This window comes from Streptopelia decaocto, assembly GCF_964273445.1.
Source record: "Streptopelia decaocto genome assembly, chromosome: 1".
Lineage (NCBI taxonomy): Eukaryota > Metazoa > Chordata > Aves > Columbiformes > Columbidae > Streptopelia > Streptopelia decaocto.
Window position 1 is genome coordinate 72,072,203 of NC_138663.1, and position 14,050 is coordinate 72,086,252.

Genomic DNA, 14,050 nt, shown 5'->3' on the forward strand with positions numbered 1-14,050 from the left:
AAACATCTTAGTAGACAATACACCTGTATGGTGACACTGATTGCGTGAAAATTTCAAATTGCAGCAATTTGGGGAAATAAAATTTAATCTATTATAAATGAAATGTAGTCAGTATAAATCATTGCTGGAACATTTGCAATATACTGTGCTTGTATTAGATGTTATGTTTTGACTACAGCAAAACATGAGGTATGCCTTAAAAAGGTCACTGTTCCTATATGGGGAATCATTAGCAGGAATGCTGTAGGCACAGATTGTCACACCTGAATCCCAGGACATAAAATCCCTATGAACAGATTCTGAATTCATCTCCACTTAAAAAGGGAAAACTACAAAAAGCCAATAGTGGCATTTCAATGTTTTGTTTTGCACTGCTGAAGTACACATTTAAAAATACATCTATAAAAACCACAGATCAACTTCAGTGCAGGTAGCAGGAAATAATCCTGAATACACACTTATTTCTCATAAGCCACAAATCAGTTCCTCAGAAAATACCAGTAATGGAATAATAACAGAGTCTGGATCTTTTTTAGCTTCCTTTTCAGACTTGTAAGGAAAATGAACTACTGTGCTGTAAAGCAAAGATGAACTTAGTTCTATAAAGTGTCTTTCATATTGGCGAACTTCAGTTAAAACATTAACTCTATTTTGGGATTACAGCTCTTGCCTACCTACACTTACTTCTATTAAATTTAAATAAAAGGAAGTCTATGCTCTGTGTGAAAATATATTTTAAGATTTGGTTACAGTTGTCAATACGACACACTGGTAAGTTGCAGAACTTGTGATACTTCTTCACAAATGATACAGTAATAAAGACCAGACAGGAATAAATAGCAGTTTGACTTCGGCCCATCATCCGCACTCATACAATGAAAACTTTCCTCACTGTACAAAAGGGTTCACAAGATAAAGTATGAAACAAATATTTAAATTAAATAATTTACATATTTTTCTTAAAGCACCTCTAATATAATTTAGTCGAAGTTTATATCTTGCAATAATATTCTCGTATTTTACAAACTGAAACATGACAAAATGGTATTATATTAAATTAAAAAAAATCCCACAATACACAACAATATCAATAACCTTCGATCAAACCCACATATAATTTAAATCTCTAATAAAAGAAGGATAATAAAGCTGATTAAACCTAGATTTTAAAAAAATTATATGCAACTGATTATCAAGAAAGCACTCAAGATATAAGCAAGCATCAGATACTATACTGCACCTCACATTTCAACACTTATTAAAGGATTAGGGTTCTGAGGGAAGGACCATTATTTGTAAGACCTTACGCTTAAGCAATATCAAAACAACTGCAAATGCATTTGTTAAATGTAGTTGCAGAGCTTCAGCTCAGTCACAGACACAGGGTGGGCAGCTACAGCGCAACCTTCAACTGCGTTGGCTGAGAGAGCGCGCAAGTCGCCCGGCGTTTCCATCAGAAATAAGGAGGAAATTGAAATTTAACAGTATGTGACCCAGCTCTCGTGATGAATAAATCTCCCAGGCTTCAGCAGTTTGAATAAACAAACAAATGTTTAGATGCTTATTATAAGCTCTTTGATTGGCAAACTTGTGCTGACCCTCTCATGAGAACGGACTTAGTGCAACCGCTGGTATTTCCTAAATCTGTGCGGGCCAGACATAATGCAACAATATGCTCTTTGGCAACACTTCAGCTTTCTAGCGGCTGGCTAGAACCAAAGCACAAAGGCACAGGGAAATGGCAATTAAAACCAAAATTCAATGCAAAGAAAGAGTAGGATTCTGTGGTCTGTCAATTTGTATTTAAAATAAAAGTGGGATTCTGACATTTTAAAAGGTACAATGTAACAGGTGATTTTTTTAAATGGTATTCAAATGCTGTCACACTGAAGACAGTATAAGCTCATAGAAAATAATTAAGAAGGAGACAAAAATGAACATCAGATTTCCCTAACAATTCACACAAAACCTTCCTTTTTTTTTCTCTTCCCCTTTGTCAAAGTACCGAGGGCATCGCAATAAATAAATAAAGACACCCCAAACAACCCTCAAAAATGAGTAAGCTGTAGGTTTGTTGAAAACTCAAGTTGTACCATTGTTTCCTGGGATTTTTCTCTACCTATCAGTTGTCTCTTGTCTTAAGGTGTTTGTGAGTACCTGGTTGCTAAACAGAGTTCTTCAGTGCTATGAAAATGTTATATTGATAAGAATCAAATCAAAACTCTACCTAACAAGCCAGTAAATCTTTAATAAATTATTAATCCTAAAACCTGATCACTTTATTTCCCTCCATTGAATGGGTATTTTAAAATATTAGATGATCTGTACAAGGTGGACGTGCTGAAGGCTCCTCAGTAATGTATCTCGAACTAGTTCAGATTCCAAACTTCAAAAAGCCAAGTGCAAATTGAGTCATTTTCATATCAGATTTGCAAAAGCCTGCTGCAGTCACCTACTGAAGTAGCAAATGTACTTCGTTAAATATGTCATGTAGAAATTAAGAACTTCTTTTGCCCCTTAACACTTGGGAAGTGACTCGTATGCCGTATTGTTCTTGGAAGAGACTGTGGGTGTGTGCACGATGCAGCCGTGTGTGCACTGGAATCGATCCTGAATTTCAGGCTACGTTGACTTCTTGTTCATATTTCTATACTTCACAGATGTGCTCTTTCATTTTTGTTTGTAATCAAAGCTCTGCAGCTTAATTTAAAACAGAAATCAAACTTCAGTGCCCAAGGAACCAGTCAAAAAATGCTTGCTGGTTTTCAAATAACAAAAAAAAATGGATCCGGAACAGGAAAAGTGCAAATTACGCACCTTCCTAATGCTGATAATAGGAACCTGTTACAAACAGCTGCTAAGATAGCTAAACATTCTGCCTTCCACAGAATGATGCTGGTTTCAATTCTTTGTAGTTTCACTTGCAATTTAAGTATTTATTATTAAATTTTCCATGTTTTTCAGAAGTTTCAGTAAAGCGTTTTAGCCACTTTGGAGAACGTGAGCAGGAAAAATAGGTTTTGTCCACACCGACTGCATCGGATTTTCCTGAGAGACTTCAGTACATCCAAACTATGCAACAAAACTTTGAAATTTGCCCTTTACAAAAAACTGAACCTTAGGGGAAAAAAGATTCAGCTTATACTTTGTTTTTTAGAAGATGAACTTAAACCAGTTAACTATTAGAGCTTCAATATGGCATCACAGAGTGGCTGATATTTTGTCAGTTTTTTGAGTCAGCAATATTGCACATCAGTTCTTTCAGTGCTCAATGTCTTATGCCCAAAGCCCACAGGTCGTTAATGAGACATCACTGACTGGAAGAATAAAGCAGCATCATTCCTAAAATCTTGTGATTTCTGAGGACACACTACGTACTGCCGTAAGACACAAAAGACAACCCATTTCTCATCTGCTATTTCCTGGTAAAACAAACTATCTCCTCTTCATGAAGTCTTAGAAGCAGCTGCACCGTAAGGCCTTATTCCTCCTGTTGCCGACTGGCCCCAGGGAAGGGGCAAAGGTTTTGGGCATGTGTGTTTTTTGTTTCCATCCTGCCCCAGATGGACACCAAATTTGAGGCCTACACTTCTATATTTTGCACTGAGTATATCTGACACTAAAACCTCTGCTCATGACCGTCTCCTGGATAAACACCAAATCGCTTTTAAATGTGTCATTTATCCAGTGTCTGGCCACTGTCCAGCAGGCCTGGAAAGAAACAAATGATGTAACTAAAGTAAGAATCATAGTGTGATGTTCTCACTTTATCAATTTGACTTAAATCATGCAGTGAAGGTTTAAGATTCTGAAGGCTTCAAACGTGCTACAATAAAACAAGGACAAAGTGTCCACCTGTGCCACTGAAAACTATTGTGAAAATGCTAAGACTGGCTCCTGAGATCTGTGTTATTAAACAAACAGTAAAATAAGGAAATAATAATAATGTGAAATTACCGTATTAAAGAAAAAAGAAATAGCACAGTGTCTTGCATGCAACCAGCACTTTTGCGTAGTACTCTCTGATAAAAAATCCTGTAAAATGGCAAAGTCAAGCAGATTCCTTATGGCTTATTTTGCATCAGGAGTAAGTACTATTGTAAAATCTGAGTTTTCTCTCAGGAACATGACAAACTTACTCTCAACTGTGCTCTCTCTTTCATAATATACAATCGACACCTACAAACACTGTTCTTGGCAATATTGTCACCTTATCCACTATGGCTGTATGGACAAGGACAAAATTTCATGAAATAATCTAGATAATACTTCTATCAACAATGTGTAAGAAGGAATAGAAAGAAACAAGTCCGAGTGGATAACTGCAAAAAAAATGAAACAGTGTACTCATCAGAAAAGTAAACAGGTCCAAACAACTCTGTACCATCAAGATACTTTTCAAGAAAGAAGGTGCCTTTCCTGTACAATCATTTCTTCAGAGTAAGCTGAAGCTGGGCTAGGATCAGATTTTTCAGCCTCTCCAAGACTGAAAAATTCAAGGTAGTATTTTTAAGTCAAAACTGCATTTTGAGCTATTACAGGTTCTCCAAAATTCACATAGTATTATGTTTTTCCTCAGGGACATTTTCATATTTACTTAAGACACTTTTGGAAAACAGGTTCCATCGCTTTATCACATTTACTCTTAAAGAACCACCTGAATAAAGCATCTCTGCTGTATTTTAGAGAACTCTCCAGATTTTATTTCATTTCATTGCATAAAATTCCTGTCTTTTCAACGTCCTAATCCTGAGGTATACAAATGTAATACTATATGAAGTTGTACTGCATTCCATGGAATTAAAGCAGCAGTGGATAAAAGGCCTTTCAAATGTTTAGTAATGTCTGTACAGGAATATCCAACCATTTGATACACCTAGACTGACTGCTGTAAGAAAAAGTGTTAGTTGGTTCTCAGTAATCACCATTAGCCAAAAAGTGCATAATCTTTATGATTGTGTATACCTGGAGACAATTTGCTGTATTTGTTAAATTAATTCTAAAAGGACTAAGCCAAGAGGAAATAAAATTTTGTTCATTTCTGTTACTTAACATTCTGATTTATTATACAAATATGTATTCCTTACCAATCTTCAAATTCCAAAATAAAAGAACCATTGTAAGACACTTTATGAGCGCTATTACCAGTACTTTTCTGCAGAACTCTTTCCATAGAAGAAGATCCCAAACCAAAAGAAGTGTAACACTCCAGCTACCCATATTTTAGATTTTTCACGCTCTGGACTGAGTGAACAGCAGATAACTGTGCAAGTAGTTTTGCTCCCATCTGTTATTAGTATTGCTCTTGTCTTTAAATATTGTGGAAAGAAATATTAAAAATCTTAATACATATCCCTGTAGATTTCCTGTAGTAAAGGGTGTAAATGTGCATCAGATTCAGTCTTCTTAATTATCTGCACAAGCTGAGCGTGCTCTGTGACGAGTTGTCGGAGGTCAGCCATTTTTTGGAGAAGTTTTGGGAAGAGGAAGGTGTCGTCAGGATGGTTAGTTTGCAAGTGAAGTTTCAGTACATGCACGATGCTCTCCTGCATTTTTTCAATGTGTCCTACATTTACGAGACCGGGACGATCTGTTCTCAGAACAAATAAAAGAATCCATGTCAGAATTTTGTGATTATTCTTTAAAGTAGGCTACTTTACAGATTCTATATTGCAGGCCTCAGTGTATATTTCCACTAGACACTGAGGGCAATGAGCCTTCAAACAAGTATTTTTTTTAAAATAAAACAATAAACAAAAAACTTTAGTCGAAGTTTTTTTTTATGACCACAGTTATTTGAGGAGTGATTTCATACCACTAAATAGAACCCGTGCTACAAAAGGAAAAAACCCAGCTCACCCTGTCACCCCCCAAAGCAGCAGAAGTATCCAGCCTAGGAATCCAGTTCTATATTCCGTGTGTCTCAATAGCAGAATTCAAACAGTAAGGATGGAGAAAAAAAGCACATGGCTATTTCCAGAGGGTTCTTGAATTTTGGTAGCAGTACAGCAAGACATAAATAACAGGCTTACTCTTGGTTCGCGTATGTATATTGCCATAGCACAAGTTATTGACAAGACATACAGAAGCATCTATTAAAGATGTTTCACGCTTTCTAGTATGGGATCTCATTTTCATTTACTTACAGTCACTCTCCAGATTAAATTTCTCTATCAGAAGTCTGGGACAAGAGACTAAATATGTGTTTTGAAAACTTCAGCTAATTCCAGGGAGTAGGATAAAGAAGAAAAAATAAAACAAAACAACAAACCAAAATACAAAACCAACACCCACATTTTGCCTGCAAAGAACTCTCTTGACTTTTGAAAACATCAAAATACCCATGTGCAAAAGTAATTCAAGACTTGTTGGGAACTTGCTGTCTTAACTGGCACACAAAGCTGTTGAAAGTCTATAGATTGTATCTTTCTGCTTGTAATTGCTGAGGATGCAACTGGGGCAGTGAAACATTCTATGAGTTTGGCAGAAAGCAAAAAAGGAAGGTGGGAGCAGTTGGAACGTTCTTGATCTTTTATTTCCCTTTCTCAAAATGCTTGTGGATAGTTTTGAATTTAACCTTAAGAGAAGAAGAAAGGATTACATTTGTGTTCCTTCACTCATAAAGAGCTCAAACAACAGGCACTATGGTACTATGAAAAAAATTTTAAAATACCATCATGTCCTGGTTTTGTTAAAAAACAAGTTTGTCTTTTAGTGAGTTTGCCTGTCAGCTAAAGCCTTCATATTAGCTGCATTTTCCTGGAGAACCAGACACATGTTCTGGTAAACATAGCAATGGAATGTGAAGTTATTGATAAGCATGGATGGACATCTCGCGAGAGGGGCAACAAGAAACAGGTGACCAAGAAACTGACCAACTGTGTATAACATTCCATTCACGTGAATACTTCATATAAAAGTGGGAGATCACGAGGATCTCGTCCCTCTTTTCCCTTTTGCTTATGGCTGACATTAGGAGAGGATTTTGCTACTTGTCCCTGTGAACTGAGGCCTAGTGACAGACTGAATCCAGCTCCGGTTGGCTGCAGAGTCCAATCCAGGACTTCGGGTGCCAGCTCTGCAGTTGCTGAGACTTTCAAGATTGGTTTTGTATATTTTGTATTATTTTCTGTATTCTTATCAGTAGCATTAGTAAAAACATTGTTAATTTTTCCAACTCTCTTCTCTCTGTCCTTCTTTCCCTCCCAATCGCCTGTTCTTAGTGGGAAGGGGGGAGAGGGAGGGCTAAAAGGGTGAAGGGGGGGTAGGAGAAGAGGTTAACAACACAGAATCACACAGAATCACAGAATCGACTGGGTTGGAAAAGACCTCAGAGATCATCGAGTCCAACCCTTGGTCCAACTCTAGTCCGTTTACTAGATCATGGCACTAAGTGCCATGTCCAATCTCAGTTTAAAAACCTCCAGGGACGGCGAGTCCACCACCTCCCTGGGCAGGCCATTCCAATGCCTGACCACTCTCTCTGTAAAGAATTTCTTTCTAATATCCAGCCTAAATTTCCCCTGGCAGAGTTTAATCCCATGCCCCCTTGTCCTATTGCTGACTGCCTGGGAGAAGAGACCAATCCCCAGCTGGCTATAACTTCCCTTCAGGTAGTTATAGAGAGTGATGAGGTCACCTCTAAGCCTCCTCTTCTCTAGACTAAACAACCCCAGCTCCCTCAGCCTCTCACCATAGGTCTTATGCTCAAGTCCCTTCACTAGTCTTGTTGCTCTTCTCTGGACTCGCTCCAGCACTTCAATGTCTTTCCTGAACTGAGGGGCCCAGAACTGAACACAATACTCCAGGGTTTTATTGTCACCCCGCAATCTAAACCCTTGACACATCAGCTGATTTTTTAAATTATCTAAGTAAGCTGTTGTTTGTTTGTTTGTTTTTAAACAGCCTGTGATATTAAAACCAGACTACAGGAAGTGCATCAGAGCTGCGCATTTGTGCATGATGCAATCAGCGAGTGTCAAAGATGAGCAAAGCTATAATCAGCTCCTGCCTCCATTCTCATTACATAATATTGTTCTGCTCATTTGGCAGATACGAATAGTGTTTCCGACCCAACCCTAAACATTAAAAAAAAAAAAGAATCCTCCAAAGGAGGACAAATAAACAAACACCAACGCTCTTCACATCCCACTTTTGAAAAACAGAGAGTAACTAGACCTTTCTAAGTGAGGCTAAACAGAAATTCCAAGCGTGTGTACAATTCTGCAAAGCAAAATACAGGATCAAGACTGTTAACGGTTACACGGCTTCTTCCGTGAAACACACTAAAAGGGAAAATGACATTGTTACTGGTAGAATTGAATCTTCAAGAAATACATAAGCTTTTCCATTAAAATTATTAATTCATGTGAAGAAATGTTAACATTTACTAGCTTAAAGAACAAATATGTAGTGCTTACCTCCACAGCAAATGATGGCAGCAACAAAAAGGGATATATCGCTATCATCCAGTTCCAGTGCATTGAATTTCATTGCAAAATCAAATTTTGGCTCCATTATATCACAGAATGGCTTTCTCAGGCTTTTCAGGAACTCCCGGGTGATAAAGCCGTTTCCATAGGCTACCAGCATCCCATCCTTGTTCATCACAGATGCTAACATGGCAAATATGGCTTCATAAACTCCGTATTTTAACAATGTCACTTGATCGTTCAAGTCAAGGCTGGAGAAGCCAGGGATAGATTTGGCAAATTCAGTGACTTCTGTGACGGTCTCTACAGACGTACACTGGCAGCAGTGGAAAATTCGAACTTCTGCTTCCTTGTTCTGAATTCCATTCGCTACCAATTTTGCCACCAGCGTCTTCTCTGCCATACACAAGGTATCCATATCATGTATAACAAATGGCTACAGAGAAAAAAACATTGATTCAGTTACAAAGTAATGGTTATTAATCATCAGTTTCCTAAAGAACAGGAATTCTGATAAACTTTAACTTTCATGCTAATCAGTCTTCAGCTACAAATAAACCTCGAGTTCTTTCATATTTCTGCATAGAGAGATACCACGTATTACAGAAGTACAAACTGCAATATCTAAGAATAAGTTTGCTCTGCAAACAACAATGCAAATAGTAAAAGGTAAGCACATATGATGCATCTTTAATCTAGTTTTATGTAGTAGTTATAGTGAAGATCCAGAAGTACTGTGCTTAGTATGTACATATGCATCTCAGAGCAAGTCCCAGAAGGTTCACAAAAGACGTGTATTACCTTCTCCAGAAGTCCAGGTAATTCTGCCTACACTCCTATCGATTCCTAAACTAACTACACTCGATGCACATCATGATGCTTTCCTGAAGTATCCTAGGGGGAATACAGACAGTCATTTAAATATAGGACAGCATATTTGCACAAGAATGTGATCCCTGTACTACTCTTGTGTTTTATTATCAGATTTCTACAGACCATGTCCCAGCTGAGCTCATCTTTCTGGCTACAGTTAGTGCCAAGTCATCTCTTAACCCAGAAACCCACTAGAATGTCAGGCAACACAAAATTTGTCTTGATCACGGTCTTTTCCATGATGTGCTTAATTTAAAAAGGTATGTGCATTACAAACTGATGAGCCAGTCTCTTAAAACATCATATTAAAAAAAGCATTCAGACTTTCTTAAGAACAATCGGAACTCAAAAATATTTTGATACATAGCTGAAGAGCAGTAATCACAACAGAGGACATATCACTAAAATAACAAAACTCAATGCTTTCCAGCCTACCAAAGTCATACCAGTTGACCTTGAACACAAATCTAATTTCATAAACACTAAGCAAAGCACGTTCCCTGTGCTGTTTTGCCCGTCTCAGTTTAAATATCATGAAGAACACTTGGTGTTCTGTTAGAGGCTCATAGAATACACTTATTTCACTTAGAAAGCTGCCAAACATGCCAGTTTCCCACAGTTGTCCACTTTTTAAATGTTTGTAGCAAGTACATATTCCATCTCACTTCAGTACTTAAGAGCTATACAGAACTGAACTTTCTATGTGCATGTGGAAATGAGTGGAAAGTGACAAAACAACAAGTCCACCACATTTCTAAACCCTTTAAAAGATGTAGGCTATATCACAAATCTTTTTTGGAATTTATCATCCTTTCACCATGCAGAAAACAGGTATGGCCAAGGACCATTTAAACGTAAAAATGATACCTTGTCATAATGAAAAATATTAGTTCACTCTAAAAACAGTTAGAGTGGTGCCAAGAATTAGGATTTACTGAAATCGGCCATTAATGCATTGTTGAGAAACAGGGGGATTACTAACAACAAGCCCCTCATTTTTTTTTCCTGTTAAAAAGTCAAGAGAAAATTAAAATGTCTGTTTTCCCAAGAGATGATGAAATAGCTTAAAAAACCCTTTCCTCTTCCCTGCATATTGAAGAATGAGGAAGCAGCCTGATTATAATATGCTAGGTCTGCTCATCATTAATTTCTACTTGTAAATTCACCAAGACACGTGCAAGCCGCTATTAGCTACTCAATCGGAAGACTGATCTGAGAGCCTTGGTTGCATAAATGCAAACACAAAACTGAGGATGCAGTGATCTAGAATCCCTGCATGTATGATACATACTGTAGCTTTTGATTCTGATGTGGCAACAAGCCTGAGAAGGACTTTATGCAGATACCTACTTGGTAAGGTGTTGAAACATGGCATTTACTGTAGGCGTATGTCAGCTTGTAGCCCCCCAAAAATTTAAGCCTGTGCTTAATTTTAAGCACCTCTTTAATACAGTGAAGAAGACTGGGATTATGCATATGTCTTTCTTTTAATGTAGAAGCCTGTACGCTTGGCTAAACTATAATATGCCGAATTCTACAATTTAGAAAACAGCTTGCTTACATTTTTCATAATGCTTATCCCCATGGTTTCATGGGTTTTATTACAGCATATGTAAAGCCTCTTCCTTGCAAATTTTTACTAATATTAAGTATCTTATTTTACCAACAATTTTATCTTCTATGTATAATTAACGTAAATCACAACTGAATTTTAAAATATATGTGTGAAGTGAAACAAGTCCATCCTTGCAATGGTTATACTGTCTCACATGCTACAAAACAAAAAGCGGTTGACAGCCTTAGATAGCCCAAACTCTTCATTGTCTAATAATGATTTTCTTACCATACTCGATCATTTTTAGGAAAATTATGCCCAATTATCAAAACAGTATGGCTCAGAGTTAAATCTCAAAAGATGTGTACCTAGTAAATATTACACAATACACATTGATGACCAAGTACCATATGTAAAAATTCTTAGAGAACATTCACTATTTGGTATGAGACCTTGGCTAAATTATCCTGAAAGAAAAAGAACCTCTACAGCATACGTTGTCTTCACAACCCCGCTTGCTTCTCCTTTTCAAAGTAACCATACAGTAAAGACCAGGAAGGCTGGGTGAGGAAATGGCCACAACTGTAAACAAAGAATTACAAACTCAAGTTTTCTTTCCCCTCCTGCCATTAATATTGTTGTAATTAAAACAAAAGTCATATGGAGCTCCTGTACACCCTAAAATATAACAGTATTTATCCTGGCATTTGTGGCAGAAAACCATGATATTTTTTTTTCCACTTTCATAATAGGAAATTAATTTTGAACCATTTACCCCACCCATAGCAAGAGGTATTCACATTCAGACGTCACTCTTTATTTGACTACTGATTTTCTTTCCCTTATGTCTATACCGTAATTTAAGGTTAGGGGCTTCCATTTACAAGTTAATCACCTGATTTACCTAAAGATTCCTATTATTCTGATAGTGGCTGAAAGCAACCATATTTACAACAGGTATTATTTTTGCATGTTTCACATCTGTATGAGCACAGTTTAGTTTCTAAAAGATTTGCTTAAGAGTTTAACAAATTATTATAATCACCTTATGTACTTGCCAGCTTTACTATAAAGTTACAGTAAAAGTACTTACTGGATTGTTATTAGTTTTCCCTGCAAGGATGATTCTGGCTTTAACCTTGTTCATATTGAAGTTTTTCAGGTAAGCAACATGAATTCTTTTAGCAAGAGATTTAAGATCTGCCATTTCTGAATCTTCTACATAGTTTTCACCTGTTAGAATTTCTGCTTTCAACTTGGCCTTCTCAGACCTTGGCATTCGTCCAAAACGTATTGCTGATGGGAAGACATAATTATAAAACAAATGTTAAGTTATACAAAAACCTGTGCCTTTTAGCATTGCTGATTAGAGCAGTAAGACCTCCTATCTAGAAAAATTGAGGTAGAGGTAGCATCTTTATTATGATAAATTCACAAGTGAAAAAAAAACCTCATCCTTTCCAACATGGACTAATTATCAAGTCAATATGCTAAATTGAAGGTAACAGACTTTTCAAAACACAAACTGGTATCTGCAATGAGCTAGAACACATGCCTTGTTTCTTCTACATTACTTAAGTAGTTGTATTTTGCTCTCTCCTTGTTATGCTCTACAACTTCCAACGCAAAACTCATCTTGGGCATTCTAAAAATCTGCGCAAACTCATGTCAGGAGCTTGGCAGAGAACTCACATGGCAGCTGGAGAGCTGCCTGGAGAGTCACCTGCAGGGAACGCTGCAGTGGAGTTGGGCCCAAACCCCACTGCTGATCTCTGAACCTGCTGGGACAATACAGGTCTTTATGCCCTGGATGTTCAGTTCAACATATCTGTACTATCTAGTGAGAACAAAACAGACCAGAGACCCGGATTTATGCTCAAAGGCTACAGTCAACCCAGCACTTAATGCTTATTTTTTTCAATAGATTAGTCCTTCAGGACTGGAAAGGATGAGAACAGAGCTTGAGTATCCGATCTAGTCATTAGGATATTGTCTTGAAAGGCAGGAGATGTGAGTTTGAAACACCACTGGGTATGGAGGTCTCCCTGTTCTTGGACAAGTGGTCTTGCCATTTAGCAATAACACAGGCATGTCCGCATCTTTCTTCAGTTTCAGTTTAAAATAAAACAGCTCCATTTCAAAAGGAGCCTTACGGGGCTGATAGCCTGCAAGGTTTTGAGGGTGCTATAGCTGGTTGCTCTTACCGCATTTCAGCATCTAACAAGTGAGAGGACAACCTTACTGCTTAGACTGAGCAATTCAGAGCATGTGCAGAATTAGCCCTTCAACATACCCAAGAAATTTTCTCGTGACATAAGGAGGTGTCTCTAGGTGTAATGTGAAATACAGTTTTGAATGTCAATGGAAGCCCAACATGGAAGGCTTGTTTGGAACCTCGCCATGGGTCTTTGGAAAAGTGGAAGAATATGGAAGAATATCTGCTCTGAACTAAAACTTAGAGTTTTAAGATCATGGCTGTACATCTAGTTCTAGCTCTTTTCCTGAGAAGTATCACCTGCAAGTTAGCAGCCATGTCCTCCCCCACTGCTTCCCATGTGTTTGCTGCAGTAAAACTGCTACTGCTCCCTTCAGCTGGAGCACAGGTGCCCACAGCCTCTTAGCAGGACCAAACACCTTCAACTGAACATTAATTCCTGCCAACCAGCACAGCTCCCTGCTCAACTCCTGCCCCTGACATGGTACTTTGTTGGCTGGCACACTCTTCCCAAGTCTGCTGTCGGGAAGGTTACCAGCAGTCGCGCAGAGGCTATCAACCCTCTGCCAATGAACCTTAACCTCAGTCAAAGCTCACCACAAGAGAGCCAGACTTCCCCAGAACCAGAAGGGCAACTCTCCCAGTGTCTCTTGCCAGGACTCCAGACTGCGCTGCCACAAGCAGCTTCCCCAACCACGTCCCCACCCCAGCTATCCTGACTGCATAGTTTCCTTAGGAAGTTCGTCTCCTAACCCACGGCTTTTCACCTACTCCCAAGTTCACTTGGACACTATCAGACCCACGTAGGGAAAGCAAACTACTGTAACCTGGCCAACCAAAATGTGCTTTCTCATGGCTTGACCTTTACCTCTTTACCAAAGTTGCTTAGCAAGCTAATACTGTGCATAAAACTGGCTCGTGGGTTGAAATGGGCCCACAAACCACAGGCTTACTAGCCTTATCTTAAATCATTAA

The 14,050-nt window shown here is 38.1% G+C and overlaps 1 protein-coding gene across 6 annotated transcripts in view; it reads right to left on the reverse strand.

The window, feature by feature from the left end:
- Positions 1-939: 939 nt before the first annotated feature.
- Positions 940-14,050, reverse strand: part of PPARA (peroxisome proliferator activated receptor alpha) — a 42,125-nt gene continuing 29,014 nt past the window's right edge. For all 6 annotated transcript variants that reach the window (XM_082050307.1, XM_082050310.1, XM_082050309.1 and 3 more), the window contains 3 exons: positions 11,954-12,156; positions 8,421-8,868; positions 940-5,590 (listed from right to left, as the gene is read on the reverse strand). In XM_082050307.1, the coding sequence (XP_081906433.1) occupies positions 5,343-5,590; positions 8,421-8,868; positions 11,954-12,156 (899 nt within the window). In that variant the 3' untranslated portion in view covers positions 940-5,342. The remainder of the gene's footprint in view (positions 5,591-8,420; positions 8,869-11,953; positions 12,157-14,050) is intronic.